We start from the raw sequence: 16,293 nt of genomic DNA, 5'->3' as shown, positions 1-16,293 counted from the left end.
ATTTATTTTACATGCCATGATGCCATGTGGCATCTCGTGGGCCCCTCCATGACTTTTTAAACCTTATCTTCTCATATATTGTATCTATGACCTACACATACTAAGATAAAAAAGGAGCCAGGTGTAATGGATCTTTCTTTGGACCACCAGCTCCTGAATAATGACACGGAGACTTTTTATTAATTATGAAAGTTTGGCCTTAACTTAGGCTTGTTCCCAACTAGCTCTCAAAACTTAAATTAACCTGTTTATATTAACCTACATTCTGTTACATGGCTCATTACCTCTCCTCAGTTCCATATATTCGACTTCCTCTGTGTCTGGCTAGCAAATCTCCTGTGCCTCCAATTCTTTCTCAGAGTTCCTATCTCTCCCCAGAAGTCCCTCCTATCCTCTCCTGCCTAGCTATTGGCCATTCAGCTCTTTATTAAACCAATCATAAGGTGCCTTAGGCAGGTGAAGTAAAACAGAAACACATTTTTTTACACAGTGTACAAAAATATTATCCTAACTGCCAGGGTCAGGGTCACATAGTGGTCACTCCTTTAATCCCAGCAAAGGGAAGAGGCAAAGGCAGGTGGATCTTTATAAGTTCTAGGCTAGCCTAGTCTACATAATGACACTCTGTCTGGTTTTTGTTTTATGTTTTTGAATGTGTATGAGTGTCTTGTCTGCATGTATATATGTGTACCACATGCATGCCTGGTGCCTGCAGAAATCAGAAGAGATCACTGGACCCCCTGAAACTAGAGTTACAAATAATTTTGATCTTTTTTTTTTTTTTTTTTTTTTTCGAGACAGGGTTTCTCTGTGTAGGTTTGCGCCTTTCCTGGAACTCACTTTGGAGACCAGGCTGGCCTCGAACTCACAGAGATCCGCCTGGCTCTGCCTCCTGAGTGCTGGGATTAAAGGCGTGTGCCACCACCGCCCGGCAATTTTGATCTTTTATGTGGGTGCTGGGAATGAAACCCAGGTATTCTGTAAGAACAAAAGGTGCTCTTAACTGCTGAACCATCCCTTCACCCTTCCTGAGATCATGTCTTAAAGAAAAAAAAAAAAGAAAGAAAAGATAAAAAGCAGTGAGAGGGTAGGGGTGGGGCAGTGCCACTTAGCATGCCCAGAGCCCTGGGTTCAATCCCCAGCACCTAAGAAACTGGATGTGGTGGCAAATGCTTGTAATCTCAGAACTTGGGAAGGGTCAGAAGGTAGAAGGACCAGAAGTTTAAGGCCACCTTCAGCTACACAGCAAGTTTGAATCTAACCTAACATCCATGAGAGCCTGTCTTGAAAAGATAGAAAATACCTCCCCGCAGCTGATCACAAATGCCCTGCCTGATAGCGCCTCCTCTCCCTGACCCTGTTGGTAGATCACCTTATCTTTTATTTTTACTTGCTCTGGGGGGATTTCCCAAGCCAGAAGATAAACTCTAAGGCAATGTAGACCCTTTGTGTTTTGTTCATGAGTGTGCTTGGCAGCTCTGCAGACACAGACTTTTTCAAGAGTTCAGGGGTCAGAGTGACCTCAAAGAAAAGCAGAAGTCATGGGGTGGTGTGGAGCTCAGATACACCCCTCATCTGTAATGGTACAGGAGTGAAGGCAAGCCCGTGAGACGCAGACATGAAACTATGGCTCCAGGGCTGTTTCAGAATACTGGTGCATTTTTTATTAAAGAAGAGAATAAAGCATTTGTAAATATATTTCTCTCATGTATACTTCAAAGGTGACGCCGGTCAGCTGCTACAGAACTGGGGAAGTGAAACAGGCCTGAACTCCTCCTCTACCCTAGATGACAGACACACAGAGGGCCCGGAGGTACCCAGCCCCAGAGGACAAAAGGTTCCAAGTTGCATGAACAGAAGGATGCCAGCTGGCATTACAGTGCCACCTGGAGCAAGGTAGCTACCCCAGGGATGTCAGACATGCTTGATAAGAAAGCCCCTTTACCCAAAGAAAGAGGTAAGGCATGGCGGTTCCCACTGGGCTCCAGTGACAGAGGCCAGTCACTGCCTCCTACTGGATTGTATGGCTCCTTTGATTTCTAGGGTCTTGGGAGGATGGCAGAAAGGAACCAGAAGCCCCGAAGGGCTGCCGAGGGCAAGCTGGGGACCTGGGCATCTCTTAGATGAAGCTGGACTGTCTGAGGTGTTGGATTAAAATACTGAACCCCTGACCTAGGTCGGGCCTCAAAAGTCTCCATAAAGGTGGGAGGTAAAGAGCAGGCATTCTGTAGGAAAGTGGGAAAGGAGAAATGTCTTCTTCAACCTAAGAATACGTAACATGGAGTAAAGATCTTCCAGTCCCCGGTGAAGGACACAGATGGACACTGGGGTCTGGATTGGTGACACTCACACAGGACATTCTTGGAGGCTGCAGATGTGAACTGTACCAGGGCTGGCCTGAGGAGGTGAGGAGTGGATGAGACATCATGGTCCCTGAGATGGGGGCAGGTACAGAGAAGGGAAGTGAAGCAGAGATGGTGGAACTCCCCGCCATCCTGGCCCCTGGAGGGCTTCATGCCCAGAAAATACTTCCAGGGATGGAACTTGAGGAGGCTGGCTCTGAGAGGAAAGGGGCGCTACCCATGTATGGCTGTTGAGGGCCTCCCTCTTCCTGTGGTCAGATGGGCTACAGATCTGTGGTGAGCTGAAGGTCTTTGCCAGGGTTGGAGGGGTCCTGCTCTGCAAAGCGGGAGCCATCTGTGCCCTGCTCAGAACTCTGGGAGTGGTACAACTATGGGAAAGACAGTCGTGGTTGGCAAAAGCAGTGAGTGGTCGAGGAGACCCCAGGAGCCAGCGAGCTGGCTCTGAGGGTCCCTTTCAAGTGTTTCCAGTTGTGGCAAGGCTCAAGGAGACCTTGCATTGCAAATCTCTCAGAAAAACAACTTTGGAGGGGAGAAAAAGTCAGCTAAGCAAGAAAGGCTTGCAGAAGACTGGCCACAATCAGAGAGTGAGGCCGGGGGTCCAGAAGTTGAGGGCTGAGGAGCCCCCAGGGACAGTAGGGGAGGGTGTTTGGCCTTTAAACTGAGCTGTGCCTTCAAGCTGAAGCAAAGTGGTCAAGGGAGGCAGGACAGGTAAACCAAGCCACCAATAGGAAAAACGCTGTGTCCCCAGATCAGAGGCCTCTCTGCTCATGCTTCAGCCACCTGCTAGGATGTATTGCTGCGTTAAGGGCTCTCTTACTTGCTAAGAGGCTGCCATCCAGGTATGAGGGACTCCCTTGGCAGGGAGGCAGGGGGAGGCTGCAGGCCTAGAAAGGGGTCACTTGCTGCTGTGCGTCTTGACTTTGGTGGCGTTGATGTCTGCCTTGGTCTTCTGTATCCTGGCAAAGATCTCTTTGAAGAGTGCCTTGTACTCGGGCTGGCTCTGCTCCAGCCGCTTATCTACAGCCTCTACGTGCTGGCTTAGGCTCTTCTCACCTGCCTTGCCCTCTCCCTGGCCCTCCTCGCCCCCCAGTAGGTCCCTCCATGAGCTGTCCCTGGAGATGGGCCGTGAGGTCTGCACGCCCGCGTGCCGCACCCCGGCACCATGCTGCCGGCATTTGCTCAGCAGCTCCTCGTATTTCTCCAGCAGCGCGTGGTACTGCTCATCCACCTCCCTCAGGATAGACATACCACGCCTGCGCACACTGTTGGCATGCAGCGTGAGGTTGCCCGCATGACGGCTGGCTGGGTCTTTGGCCACAATGGCATTGAGTGCTGTGTCACTGCAGCTTTTGCGCACTGCATGGCTGGGGGAGGCTGCGGGCGAGGAGACACCATCCTGGACATTGGAGTCATCCCCACTGCCTGGCTGGGGGTCATCAGCCTCAGGGGCCTGAGTGAGGGGCGCCAGTAAAGCCTCAGCCAGGTGCTCATCCCGGGCCAGCAGGTAGGTCTTGGCCTGCTTCATCTGCTGCAGCTCCAGCAGCTCGGCCTCCAGCTCCTGCACGCGCAGACGGCAGCTCTCCATCTCACACAGCTGCCGCTCCAGCTCCGTGTACTCCTGGAGCACCACGGTGTACTCGCGCTCCGCCCGCTCCTTGCGCTGCCGTTCCTGGCTCACCTGGGAACGCAGCACCCCCACCAAGGTCTGCAATCGTTCATTCTCCTGCTCCAGGGGCCGAGGGCCCAGCTCCATGGAGGAACTGTGCAGGCGGAAGGCATCTTCACACCTGCTGGGGGACAGGCAGCAGTAGTTGAGTCATGGCCACGGCCCCGGATCAAACTGTCAGACACTGGGTTCTCTTGTCCATCTGTCTAACTCTTCCTTCTGCCCCTCTGAGCCACCATCCACCCCTTTAACTTTCTCTCCCGGCCGTGTGTCTGAGGATGCTGACCTATATAGATTCATCCAGGAGTCTTCAGCAATGGGAGGCACGGGGAAGGTTGAAGGTTCTGGGGTTGGGGCTGACCAGACCGACCTCTCCATACCTTCTAGACGCTGGTAATCTCCCTTCCTCTAGACCCCGATGCCTAGGGATGGTAGTGGTCCTGTTCTGTTGCAACCCAGGACCTAGTTTCCATACACACTTCTGATCTTTAATTTTTTGTTTTTTAAGATAGGGTTTCTCTGTGCTGTCCTAGAACTTGCTCTATAGACCAGGCTGGCCTCAAACTCACAGAGATCTGCCTGCCCTTGCCTCCTAAATGCTGGGATTAAAGGCATGTGCTACTAAAGCTTGGCCATTTTTTTTTTTTTTTGATCTTATACAACCCAGTTTGGCCTTGAACTCTCTAGGTGAATGTGATCGTGACCTCTTGATTCTCCTGCCTCCGCCTTGTGAATGATGGGATTACAAGTGTACTTCACCACTCCATTAGGAGGTGTTGGGGATCAAACTCAAGGCCTTGTGAACGTCTGACAAACAGTCTTCCACCTGAGCCCCATCTCCAGCCTCACTTTGATCTCCATTAATCTGTCTTTCTCCCATTTTAGGCTGGGGATAAAACCCAGGGTAACACACATTCTAGGCAAGTACCTATAAAACTGAGCTCCATCCCCAACCCTGTGTTCTTATATAAGTAATTGTTGAATTAAGATTTAATGGGAACCAAAAGGAACAGTGCTTAACTCCTCCTAGGTTAGAAGCCTGGCTGTGCCGAGTACTAAACACATGACCTTGGATGAGCCACGTAACCGGCAAGCTCAGATTTTCCCCTCCGACTTGCAGGCAAAATGAATGTGATAACTGTTATGTTAGCATAGTAACACCTATGGCTGTCCTTAGCAAGCATCCTGAGGGCTTGGACCAGACAGTCCTCCTTCACAGCTACAGTTCCCTGTGCTCCTCCTTCATCCCTCAGCCAGAACTCTTGGAATTCTTAGACACCGCAGGGCCTTTGCCTACCGGGGGCTTGTGCACAGCTCCTTCAGGCAGGGGAAGGTATGGATGGTTCTCCTGCGCTCCCGCTTTTCCCGGCGGACCCGAAGCTGCTCCAGGCCTCTGAGTTGCTCCACCTGGGCCTGCAGCTCCTCGACCTGGGACTGCAGGCGCTCAATGGTCTCCGTCAGCCTGGAATAGGACGAAGGCACCCATGGGAGACTCTTTTTGTTGTTTGTCTGTTTTAAAGATTGTTAGGGCTGGAGAGATGGCTCAGCCATTAAAAGCTAGGCTCACAACCAAAATGTTAAGATTGATTTTTTAGGGGTGTGTGTGCGTGTGCGTGTGCATGTGTGTGCCACATGTACATGTGTGCAGGTGCCTGAGGGGGCCAGAAGAGGGAGTTGGATCCCCTGGAACTGGAACTGGGTGATTGTGAGCAGCTCCCTGTGAGTGCTGGGAACCAAACCCTGGTTCTAGAGTAGCAAACACTCTCAACCTCTGGGCCGTCTTTTGAGCCCCACCCTGGGGAAGTCTTAAGGAGACAGGGACGGCCTCCTCACTGCCACTTGGAATTCTTGTAGATGGAGGACATGGAGTTAAGGACAAACAGACAATCTTGAACATGCTGTCTGGGGTTAAAGTCTGAGACCTCTCTGCCATATTCAAGGACCTGCCCTTCTATACATCCCAGGCAGAGCCAATCATTCCTCCTCAGCCACCATTGGTCCTTTTGTGTCTGTGCACATGTGTGTATGTTCACGTGCGCGCACACATGTGGAGGCCAGAGGATGACCTTGGATATCACACTTCAACAAGCTATCCACCTTGTTTTTTGAGACAGGCTTCCACTAGAACCCAGGGGTCGCTGACTCATCTAGGGTAGGTCCTCCCCATCACCACCTCCCCAGTTGGAGATTACAAGTGCACGTTACTGTGCCCTGCGTTTTACACGGGTGTTAGGGGTTGGACCCAGGTCCTCACGCCTGTGCGCAAAGCACTTTAGCGACCAGGCCATTTCCCCAGCCCCACTTCAGATTCTTGCATACCCCTCTGTCACTACCACTGTGCACTGCAGTGACAACATTACATGTCTGCCATCCTTCCCACCTGAGCGGCCCCAGAGGGCAGGCCAGAGTCCCTGCCGGAGCCTGCGGTATAACTGGTGCCTAGCCACAGGTGAGGAGGTCATTTACTGGAAGATGGGTAACTTTTCGTCCATCGGTTGTGGGGGCCTGGAGAGGTGGCTCGGTGGTTAAAAGCACTTGTTGCTCTTGCAGAGGACCTGCGTTTGGTTCCCGCCACTCACAGACATGGTGGCTCATGACCATCTGTAACTCTAGCTCCAGAGGGTCCCATCCCCTCTCCTGGCCTCAGAGGGCACGGCCCACACGTGGTGCACACATACATGCAGGCAAAACACCCACCCATACAAAATAAAAATAAATCTTAAAAAGAAAGGAAGGCCTGGGTGGTGGTGGTGGTGGTGCATGCCTTTAAGCCTTCTAAACTCAGAAGGCAGAGGCAGGCTGATCTCTCTGAGTTCGAGGGCAGCCTGGTCTACAGAGCAAGTTCCCGGACAGCAGGGTTACACAGAGAAATCCTGTCTTGAACTAGCACCCCCCCCAAAAAAAAAAAAGAAAAAGAAAAAGAAAGGAAGGAAGGAGGGGGAAGGAACTCTAGTCTGTGGGATGGATGTTTAAGCACACACAGCTGACATGAATGGCCTCGGTACCATCCCAGCCTCTTCAGCGCTGTCCCCTAGGACGTGTGTGAGTCTCCCTGCCAGTCCGCATGCTCCCGTGTTCAGCCCTGGGCCTGTCCCTCACCGTCCCAGCCCTCACCCGTGGATCTTCTGCTGGGCAGCCTTACTCTCCAGCACCAGCCTCTGGTTGGTCAGCTCCAGGTCTCTGGCCGTCAGGTCCAGCTGCTCGTACACTTTGGCATGCTGCTCATTCACGAGCCTCAGCGTGTCCAGTTGCTTGGTCAGGTACTAGGGGAGGAGGTAAAGGGGGGAGCAAACCTTCACAATGAGGTGGGGACAAACGTCTCTGCCTGGCCCTCCCGCCACCCCTGGGCCTACTGGCTTCGAGAGGTTTGTGTTCAACTGAGCAGGGGGCCTGGGATCGGTGGGCAGGGGTGAACGATGAGAGTCAAGCCTTTTGCAAGTTGCACAAAGGTACACACAGGCCGAGGCCCAAGGCTCTTGAGAGGTGGGGGAAGCGGTGCAGAGCCCAGGCCCCTCACCTCGATCTCCTGCACCTGCTCCTCATTGGTGGAGTACATCTGCTGCAGAGACTCTTCCAGCTCCTTGTTCCTCTCCAGCAGAGTCTTCCCGAGCTCCGCCGCCAGGTGCAAGTCTGAGGACGGGGGCAGGGTGAGGGGGGCAAACAGAGAACACAGAGGGAGGAAGTCAGAGAGCCCTCATTAATGCCCTGTTTCCTGAGGCTGGGCTCTTGGTGACTCTGAGTCACCCTGACACAGGCTCTTCTCAGAAGCCCCAGCCTGGCTAGAGATGGAAGCCAGGGGCTAGAGTCTTGTGTGGTCATCACTTCCGTCGGAAATGCCCCTTTCCCTACAAGCTCCAGGCTTACTCCCTTCTCGTCCCTCAAGTCTCTGGCTTTGTTTTGTTTGCCCAGGATCTTACTGTGGAGCCCAGGCTAGCTCACGGCTCATGATCCTTCTGCCTCAGCTTCCTGAATGCTGGGATTGTAGACATGTGTTACCATCCAGCTTGGTATTTTTTTTTCTGCTTGATGTAAAAAGCAAATAGTGCAGAAAGGTGAAAAGCCAACAATAAAGAAATCAGTTGACTCAGGTGTGGTGGGGCTTGCCTTTAATTCCAGTACTCAGGAGCCAGAAGCAGGTGGGCCTCTGTGAGTCTGAGACCAACCAGGGCTACACAGTGAGACCCTGTTTCGAAAAGAAAGAAAAATGAGTCTCTGGAGAGGTGGCTCAGCACTTAAGACCTCTCTGCTGCTCTTGCAGAGAGCCAGAGGTTGGTTCCCAGCAAGCAATCACGACTGTTTGTAACTCTAGCTTCCGGGGGTGGAACATCCTCTTCTAGCTTTCGTGGGTGGGGCGTGTGAGCGCACTCGAACACACACACACACACACACACACACACCCCTAAAAAGAAATACTGGATCCGTGAGATGGCTCAGTGGGTAAAGGCAATTGCTGCTGAACCTGACTACCTGAGTTCAATCTCCAGGACCCTCATTGTGGAGGAACAGAACCAACTCTAAAGTTGTTCTCTGATCTCCACACGCATGCCCATACCCATGCATCTAGGCACACAACACACACATAAAATGTAACACAAATACAAAATGCACTGTATTTTGTCTGTATCTGCCTTTCTCCTGTAACAATACACCACGGCAGCTTTCTATGGGTGGACCTGTATGCACACTATTTTTATTTATTTATTTATTTATTTATTTATTTATTTATTTATTTATTTATTTATTATTATGTATACAGTGTTCTACCTGCATGTTTGCCTGAAGTCCAGAAGAGGGCGCCAGATCTCATTACAGATGGTTGTGAGCCACCATGTGGGTACTCGGAATTGAACTCCGGACCTCTGGAAGAACACCAGCCAGTGCTCTTAGCTGCTGAGCCATCTCTCCAGTCCTGTATGCACACTATTAGTGGATGCAGACAATGCTGTTGTATATAAGCTCCAAACACCTTCGTCTAAATAGTCCTTATTGTTGGGTGTTTACAGTGTCTTTGAGTATTTCCTCTATTAAAAGTGAAGCTATGAGCCAAATGTGTTATGGGACATTTGTACACCGTGTAAAGATATGTTGCTGTGATTGGTTTAATAAAGAGTTGAATGCTAATAGCTAGGCAGGACTTTCGGGCAGAGAGAGGCAATAAATAGGAGGCAATAATCTAGGGGCACAGGAGAAACCAGGAGACTCGAGGAAGCAGGACAGGCAGTGCAGAGATGAGGTAAGGTGCCTCATGGAAGAATGTAGATTTTTTAAAAATGGGTTGATTTAAGTTATAAGAACTAGTTAGGAAAAAGCCTAAGCTAAGGCCGAGCTTTTATAATTAATACTAAGTCTCTGTGTCATTATTTTCGGGTTGGCAGTCCTGGCATAAAAGTACTACTACACAAGTGTGGTATGCATGCCTAGCCCCAGAACTCAGGAAACTGAGGCAGGAGGATAGCAAGTTTGCAGCCAGTCTAAGTTACATGAGATTCTGTCTCAGAAAATAAAAAACAGGACTGGGGATGTAGCTCAGGTCACAGAATGCTTGTCTAGCATGCATGAAGCCCTAGATTCAGGCCTCAGGACTGCACAAATTGAGTGTGGACATGCACACCTGTCATCCAGTACTGAGGAGGTATAGGCAGAAGGAGTAGGAGTTCAAGGTCATCTTTGATATATAAGGTTTGTTCAAGGCCAGCCTGACTTTTATGAGACTCAGCTTAAAAAAGAAAAGAAATAACAACAAGAACAACAGCAACAAAAATGTGAAACTGTGCCATAAAACCAAGACCCCAACTCCTCAGGAGGCTGAGGCGAGGGGACCACAGCTTAAGGCCAGTTCAGGCAACTCAGCCACTGTCTCAAAATAAGTAGTAGCTGGCAGTGATGGTGCATGTCTTTGATACCAGCACTCAGGAGGCAGAGGCAGGTGGATCTCTGTGAGTTCAAGGCCAGCCTGGTCTATAGAGTGAGTTCCAGGACAGCCAGGGCTACACAGAGATACCCTGTCTCAAAAAACCAATAAATAAATAAATAAATAAATAAAGTAAAATAAAATGTAAAACAAGGATAAGGATTTGGGCCTGGTAGCTCATATCTGTAATTCCAGCACCTGGGAGGCTGAGGCAGGAGGACTGCATCAAGTTCTATGCCAGTCAGGACTACAGGGTGAAACCATGTCTTAAAAACTTAACACCACAGTGTTGGAGAGATGGCTTAGTGGTTAAGAGCACTTGCTGTCCTCACAGAAACCCTGAGTTCAGTTCCCCGCACCCCCAGTGGCAGCTCATAACTGTTGGCAACACTAGTCCGGGACATCCAGTGTCCTCTTCTTGCTTTCTGGGGCACTAGGCACTCAGTGGTACACATACATACATGTGGACAGAACAATCATACACAAAACTTTACAATCTTTGCTAAGAATCACTAACAACAAACAGTAAAAGAAGGCTGGATGTATGTAGTCCAGTGATGGAAGCAGTATTGTGACTGCCCAGCATGTGTGAGGATCTGGGTCCCATGTATAGTCCTGAAAAATAAGAGTCAAACTAGCATTAACTTCACTGTATTAAAACCTTAGTGCAAGTTACTGCCCTTTGTGAGAACACGTTCCTAGAAATAGAATCAGTGGGGCAAATAGTAGGCCTATGTGATCCATTTAGCCCAAAGCAGGAAAGTGCTGATTTTTATTATTATTAATTATTATTTAACATTATGAGGCTGTTTGTTACACCAGCCTTTATTTTAGGCTGATTGTGTAAATCTGGACCAAGATTTGTAAAAGCAGATCTTCTGGGGCCAATACGATGCAGTGCTATTTTATATATCACGATAGTCCTGCCTTCCCTTTCGGGTCCTCCTGGCAAGTTTGAGATACACAGCTGTTTCGGCTACACCCTCTGCAGTGCGGCAGACAGGCCCAGGTGGGCCTTCCTCTTGCATCCTGACAGAGCAGGGACACTGGATGGGAAGAGAGTAGAGCGTCCTGCACTCTTTCAGCTAAGCCTAGGACAGGACTGGTGTTTCCTCGTGAAGGCCAGAGCAGCCTGAGCAGCCACTGGACCTAGACAAAAGGCTTAGGAACAAGCCCAAAGTCTCTCCCACATGAGGGTAAAGTTTTTTTCTTTCTTTCTTAAAGACAGAGTATCGTGTAGCTCAGGCTGGCCTCAAACTTACAATGTAGCTGAGGATGACCTTGATCTCCCATCCTCTGCCTCTACCTCCTAAGTGCTGGGATTGTTGGGATGTACCACAGTACCTAGTTTTATGTGGTACTGGGGAGTCAAACCCAGGGCTTCCTACATGCTAGGCAAGCATTCTTGAGGTTACCAACGGAGCTGCGTCCTCAGCAGCTTTTGATGTGGTTGTTTTGAGGTAGGGTCTCATGTAGTCAGGTTTTCCTTGATATGTAGCCAAGGATGACTTTGAACTCCCGATCCCATTGCCTCTATCTCCCAAGCGGTAGCACGTGGACAAGCTCAGAGCAGGAGTGAGGTTTTGAAACAGCCAGGATGGGGCCTCTAGAGCTGACTTAACTGGAGAGCAGGGCTTTGTGTCCCGATGTTGCTGGGGAAGCAGACCACAGCAGCTCCCCTCTGCCTAGGCTGTTATGACAGCCTGGAAGAAGAGCAGTTTTCCTGAAGGAAACAAAACTGAGTCATGGGAATCAGATACAAACCCCATAGCCTGGGGCAAGTAACCCGCCCAGTGACAATACCAAAATGTCCAGTCACCTAATATAACCCTAGTGAGATATTTGAGGACACTTGCCATGTGAGTTTATATACGTTGAGCCAAAGTCTGGAGCCTGGTGTTCCCATTGCTGAATGACTGACAGCCTTGTGTTATATCATGTGCTTGGGGGTAACAGGGGGGGTGGGGTGGGGGGGTTGGCTGTGAGAACCTCACCATCTTCTCAGTCTGAAACAGGATGGCAATGTTCAGTTCACCCCTTCTTAAATGTTTCAAGCCTTGGAACTGTTAGGCGGTCTTAGGAAGTGACCATTGCTATACCATATACGTGGCCTGTGAAAAGATCCTGCTGCTTAACCAGAGTTCAAGGCCAGAGGAAGGAGGAAAGGCCAAGGGCAATTGCAGTACCACACTCCCTGTTCCAGGGGCAATTGCAGTACCATGCTCCTTTTTCGGGGCGGGCAAGCTGGGCTGTGTGACTTCCTGCGGTTTATAGGCTGGGATGGGGATGGGGGCTGCACCGCACTGTGAACCAAGTGACATTGAAGATTGTCTGCAAAGACAGCGAATGTGACACCCAGTGGCCCAGGGATGGTGAAGGGACGAAGGACAGAAAGGAAGCTGCCTGGGGAGGAAGAGGAGAATCTCAGACCGACTCGGGGAAACTGGATCACACTGCAAGCTAAGCTGGTCAGAGCTGGAGGGATGACGGGAGGAGTCTAGAAGCTGTAGAGTCAGGACCTGGAGCAGCCAAGAAATAGAGGAGGCAGCTTACTGAAGGGCCGCGGCAGTTCTGGACTCAGGGGAGGGTGGCCTGGGAACTCAGAAGCCAGCTAAACAGGATGTGGGCACTAGGCAACAGCCTGCTATGGCTGGATGAACAGGCAACTCTGAACCAGGCCAGGGAGGTCCTGAGTCTGGGCTGCCACCTCCCGTCTGGCCCTAGGGGCTTTCTGGGGCTTCCTTCAGGAGACTTTAGTGGTTATAGGCAAAGGGATGCCCCAGAGAAAACAAAAGAGACCCTGAAATCCCATTGCCCCTCTGGCTGGGCATCAGGGTGGAGCAGACAGACTTCTCACAGACAGGCAGGAAAGGGACAAGGAAATGGGCAAGAAGCAGGAAATAGGCCAAGGTGGACAGAGGTAAAGGGTGACTTAGGTGGAAGACACCGGACAGTGGAGCTGGGGGTCCTGCCCCACAGGGCACAAGAGTCAGGAACTCAGAAAGGCCTCCGGGGGTAACCGAGGTGGAGAAAGGATATCATTTTCCTTGCCACATCAGAGCATTCCCTGGGGTGGAGCACTCAAGGTCAGACTAGGCAGGAAGGGGAGGTCAGGTCAGAAAATCTGTGACTCAGCAGCCATCCCTCAGCCTGGACAGAAGTGGTCACAGGTGGAGGAGGAGAAGCAAAGAAAGAGCCAGTGCTTAATAATTAATTCATGACTTTTTCTATTTTTACAGGGGCTCACCTGTCCTGACCACCTCCTGCCTCCGGGGCAGAGCCACACCAAAGTCAAACACCATCTCTAGGGACAATCTCTGGGAATTGGAGTTGGGGCTTGGTCCAGGGTAGAGGGAAAACAGGCAGGAAGGATACCCCATGTGTGTGGGGGGAAATCACTCCACGGGCCACCCGGAAGATGGGAAGAAAAGAATTTGGGGATCAAGTACAGAGAAGGGGACACAGACATGGGACCTCCGATATGGCTGTCTTTTGGCAGATACTCCTCCCCACCCCTCAGCTCTCCTGAGCTGGCATGCAGAGCTGAGTGGCTAGCACTTCCTTTGTCCCCTACTTCTTCTGTCCTTCATTTGGTCCTGTGCCTTGGTACAAACATCTCTTCCCCCAGAGTGCCCTCCCCTTCCTTCCTGTACCCTCCAGCTCAAAGCTCTCTTTGCTGAGGGGGGCACGCTGTCACACATCTGTCACTTTGATCCCACTTCCGTCTCCTCTGTTGGAATGCGGGATCAGGACGGAGAATCCGTCCCTAGACCCAGCACAGGCCCTGGCGGAAGGTCCACTTTCCTCACAGAGTGCTTCAGTACTGGGTGTGACCCCGTTTCCTGGACTCTGTCTGTGACTGGAGCTGCAGGCCAGACCAGCAGGACCCAAGAAGTGGGGGTGTGCAGAGCGCTTCAGGCCCGCTGGAACGGCAATTCCTGTCCCTCACCAGAAGCCACACATCTCCCACCCTACTCTCCGGCTTCTTCCTCCCACATCTGGGCTGGGCATGGTGCCAAGCCTTCATTAGGGGTGTGGGAACTAAATGAGACTGCCATAGTATTAGCATCTGCCTCTCTAGAGGCTATCTTCCACAGAACTCAGTTGTTCATCTTTCCTTCTGAGCTAGCCTCTCCCAGGAAGCCATCCCGTAATCACACACACTTAGAACATCCAAGCGGGCCTCCCACACCAGCCCTTGGGTACCCACAGGTTCGGGGCTATGACTGTTCCAAGGTCCCAGGATGATGTCTGGCACTCAAATGAGGGCCGACAGATGTTTGCAGAGAGGAAAAGTTTAGGGGTAGCGATCAGGTCAGAGGAGAAGGTGCCACGTGAGCATGGACCACCTGATTACACAGCAATGTCTAACCCATGGCCCTCCATCCTACACAGGTCTCCTGAGGTTCTGATTCACCGACAAGTACAGGGATGGCTCCTCATCGGCAGGTGAAGCCTGGCGAAGTGGGTCAGGAAACAAAGACTCCAGGATACAAGCGAATGCTTCCCATCCTGGCAAAATCAGAGCTTGGGGGCCCTGAGGATGGAGACCAGGCCTCCACGGCACACTCCGTGCCCGGCTTGTGTTTTAATACCTCAGGACTTGCAAGTGACTGTGGGAAGGTCACTTTTCCCTAGATACGTTTCTTCACCCCCTCAAGGTATCATCAGGAACTGGCACCTTGGCAGAGAAGAGGGTGGAGCAGACTCCATTCCAGCAGGCTTTGGCCTTGACCCTGACCCTCTCAGGCCTCCTCCTTCTGTCAGGACGACTCCACCTCTCTCCTCAGTGATGTCATGTAAGCCACCTCATCACCAGCTTCTAAACCCCTGCCAGTCGCCTCCCTCTTTCCTGGGGCTCTCATCTTGGAAGTACGTCTGAAGTGACTAAAGGACCCCTCCACATCCTGAGCCACTTGGGTGGACGCCTAGTGTAGGGAAGGACAAGGGGATACTTCTCTCAGGAAGGCAGGTTGGAGACTTCACTTTGGGCTTCTTCCCAGGCATGCTCTCACACACCACCCCATCTCTGGGCAGAGGGAAGGGAGGTGAGAAAACTTTCTGTAAGTCTTAGAGCTCAGAAATTCTGGCCGGGACAGGTGCTGCTGATCTGGAGAGATGACATCTCAACACAGAGTACGCTCTCAGCAAAAGTAGCAGGAATCCCCTGCGGGCCCCAAGACTTCCATTCCACCTAGTACCCGGGCCCCCTAACAAAATCCTACCAGGGACACCGAGTAGTGGCAGCTACTAAAATGAGAAGGGTGGTGGACGCCCTGTCAACTAGACACTTCTGCAAGTCTCCTTCTATCACGTCCGAATCTTCCAGGGCAGCGCCCCTCTCGGTCCACGTCCCCATTCTCAAGACTCATCATGCTCTGCCTGGCGCACCAGGTCCAGCCCAGCCCTTTCCTAGGTGATACCGCCCAACAATGGAGTAGCGGCCAGGGGTCTCGGGGCACACGCCGCTTCCCTTCCCGCCATGCTCACCCTGCTCCAGGTCCTGATGATCGTACCAGGACTCCTCCTCCTCTGCGGAGTAGTCCTCCATCCCCGCCGCTCTCCGCATGGCCCCGCGGGTGGCGGTGGGCGGGCGCTGCGGCAGCTCAGGGCCTGGACTCGCAGCCCGGGACAATGCGGCGGAGGCGGCCCGGGCTTCCCACGTCGTCGCGGGCTCGGGCTGCAGCGCCCCTTCGCCCGCCGCGCGCGATCGCCATCCGCTACCGGCCGTGCGCACAGCGGGGCCTCTCGCTCCCGCGCGCCCTGGGTCCCGCCGAGCTGGGGACGCCGGGTGGCGGCGGCACAAAGGGCGGAGGGGTGGGGACTGCGAAGCGGGACGACAGCTGGGACGACCTGAGACCGCCTGCAGGGCTGCGGTGTCAGTAGAGTGTGGGTGCCGCGGCAGATACCCCCTGCCCGCCTCGGGCCCGCACACCACCCGGCCCGCGCCGCGACACCCGGAGCCGCTGCTGCATCTCCGCCCCGCCCGCTTGCAGCTTCCCAGGCCGCCAGCTCTGCGGGGTGGGGCCTGCCGCCGGAGGCCAATCATAAGGCGTATGCAAATAGGGGGCGGGACCTCGCGTGAGGACCTTCCCAGTGTCCTGGTCCGGGAATTTCTGGATCAACCCTCTGCCCTCCTTTTTCCTCCACGTCCGACTTTGGTTTACGTCCATCTGAAATTATTTTGTTTATTTGTTGTCTGTCCTGGCTCTCCTGAGAGCCAGGGTCTGTCTGGTGTCCACAGCGGTCGTCACCGCGGAGAACCGGCTGACCCACGGATACATTCCATGAACGTTCTTTAAAACGGTATTAATTTACAAATAGCTTTAAGAGCTAGGAATGGGGGCTTTGGC

General features: G+C 52.1%; 1 protein-coding gene across 1 annotated transcript; it reads right to left on the bottom strand.

The window, feature by feature from the left end:
• Positions 1-1,639: 1,639 nt before the first annotated feature.
• Cdr2l (cerebellar degeneration related protein 2 like) lies at positions 1,640-15,613 on the bottom strand. Its single transcript, XM_059272086.1, has 5 exons — positions 15,431-15,613; positions 7,547-7,659; positions 7,144-7,292; positions 5,327-5,491; positions 1,640-4,150 (listed from the first exon to the last, which is right to left on the bottom strand). The coding sequence occupies exons 1-5, from the start codon at positions 15,507-15,509 to the stop codon at positions 3,259-3,261; spliced, it is 1,398 nt and encodes a 465-aa protein (XP_059128069.1). The 5' UTR covers positions 15,510-15,613; the 3' UTR covers positions 1,640-3,258.
• Positions 15,614-16,293: the final 680 nt, after the last annotated feature.

The sequence above is a fragment of the Peromyscus eremicus genome, chromosome 8a, assembly GCF_949786415.1.
Source record: "Peromyscus eremicus chromosome 8a, PerEre_H2_v1, whole genome shotgun sequence".
NCBI lineage: Eukaryota > Metazoa > Chordata > Mammalia > Rodentia > Cricetidae > Peromyscus > Peromyscus eremicus.
Note: the sequence above shows the minus strand (reverse complement) of the source record. Positions and strands in the feature narration are given on the sequence as shown.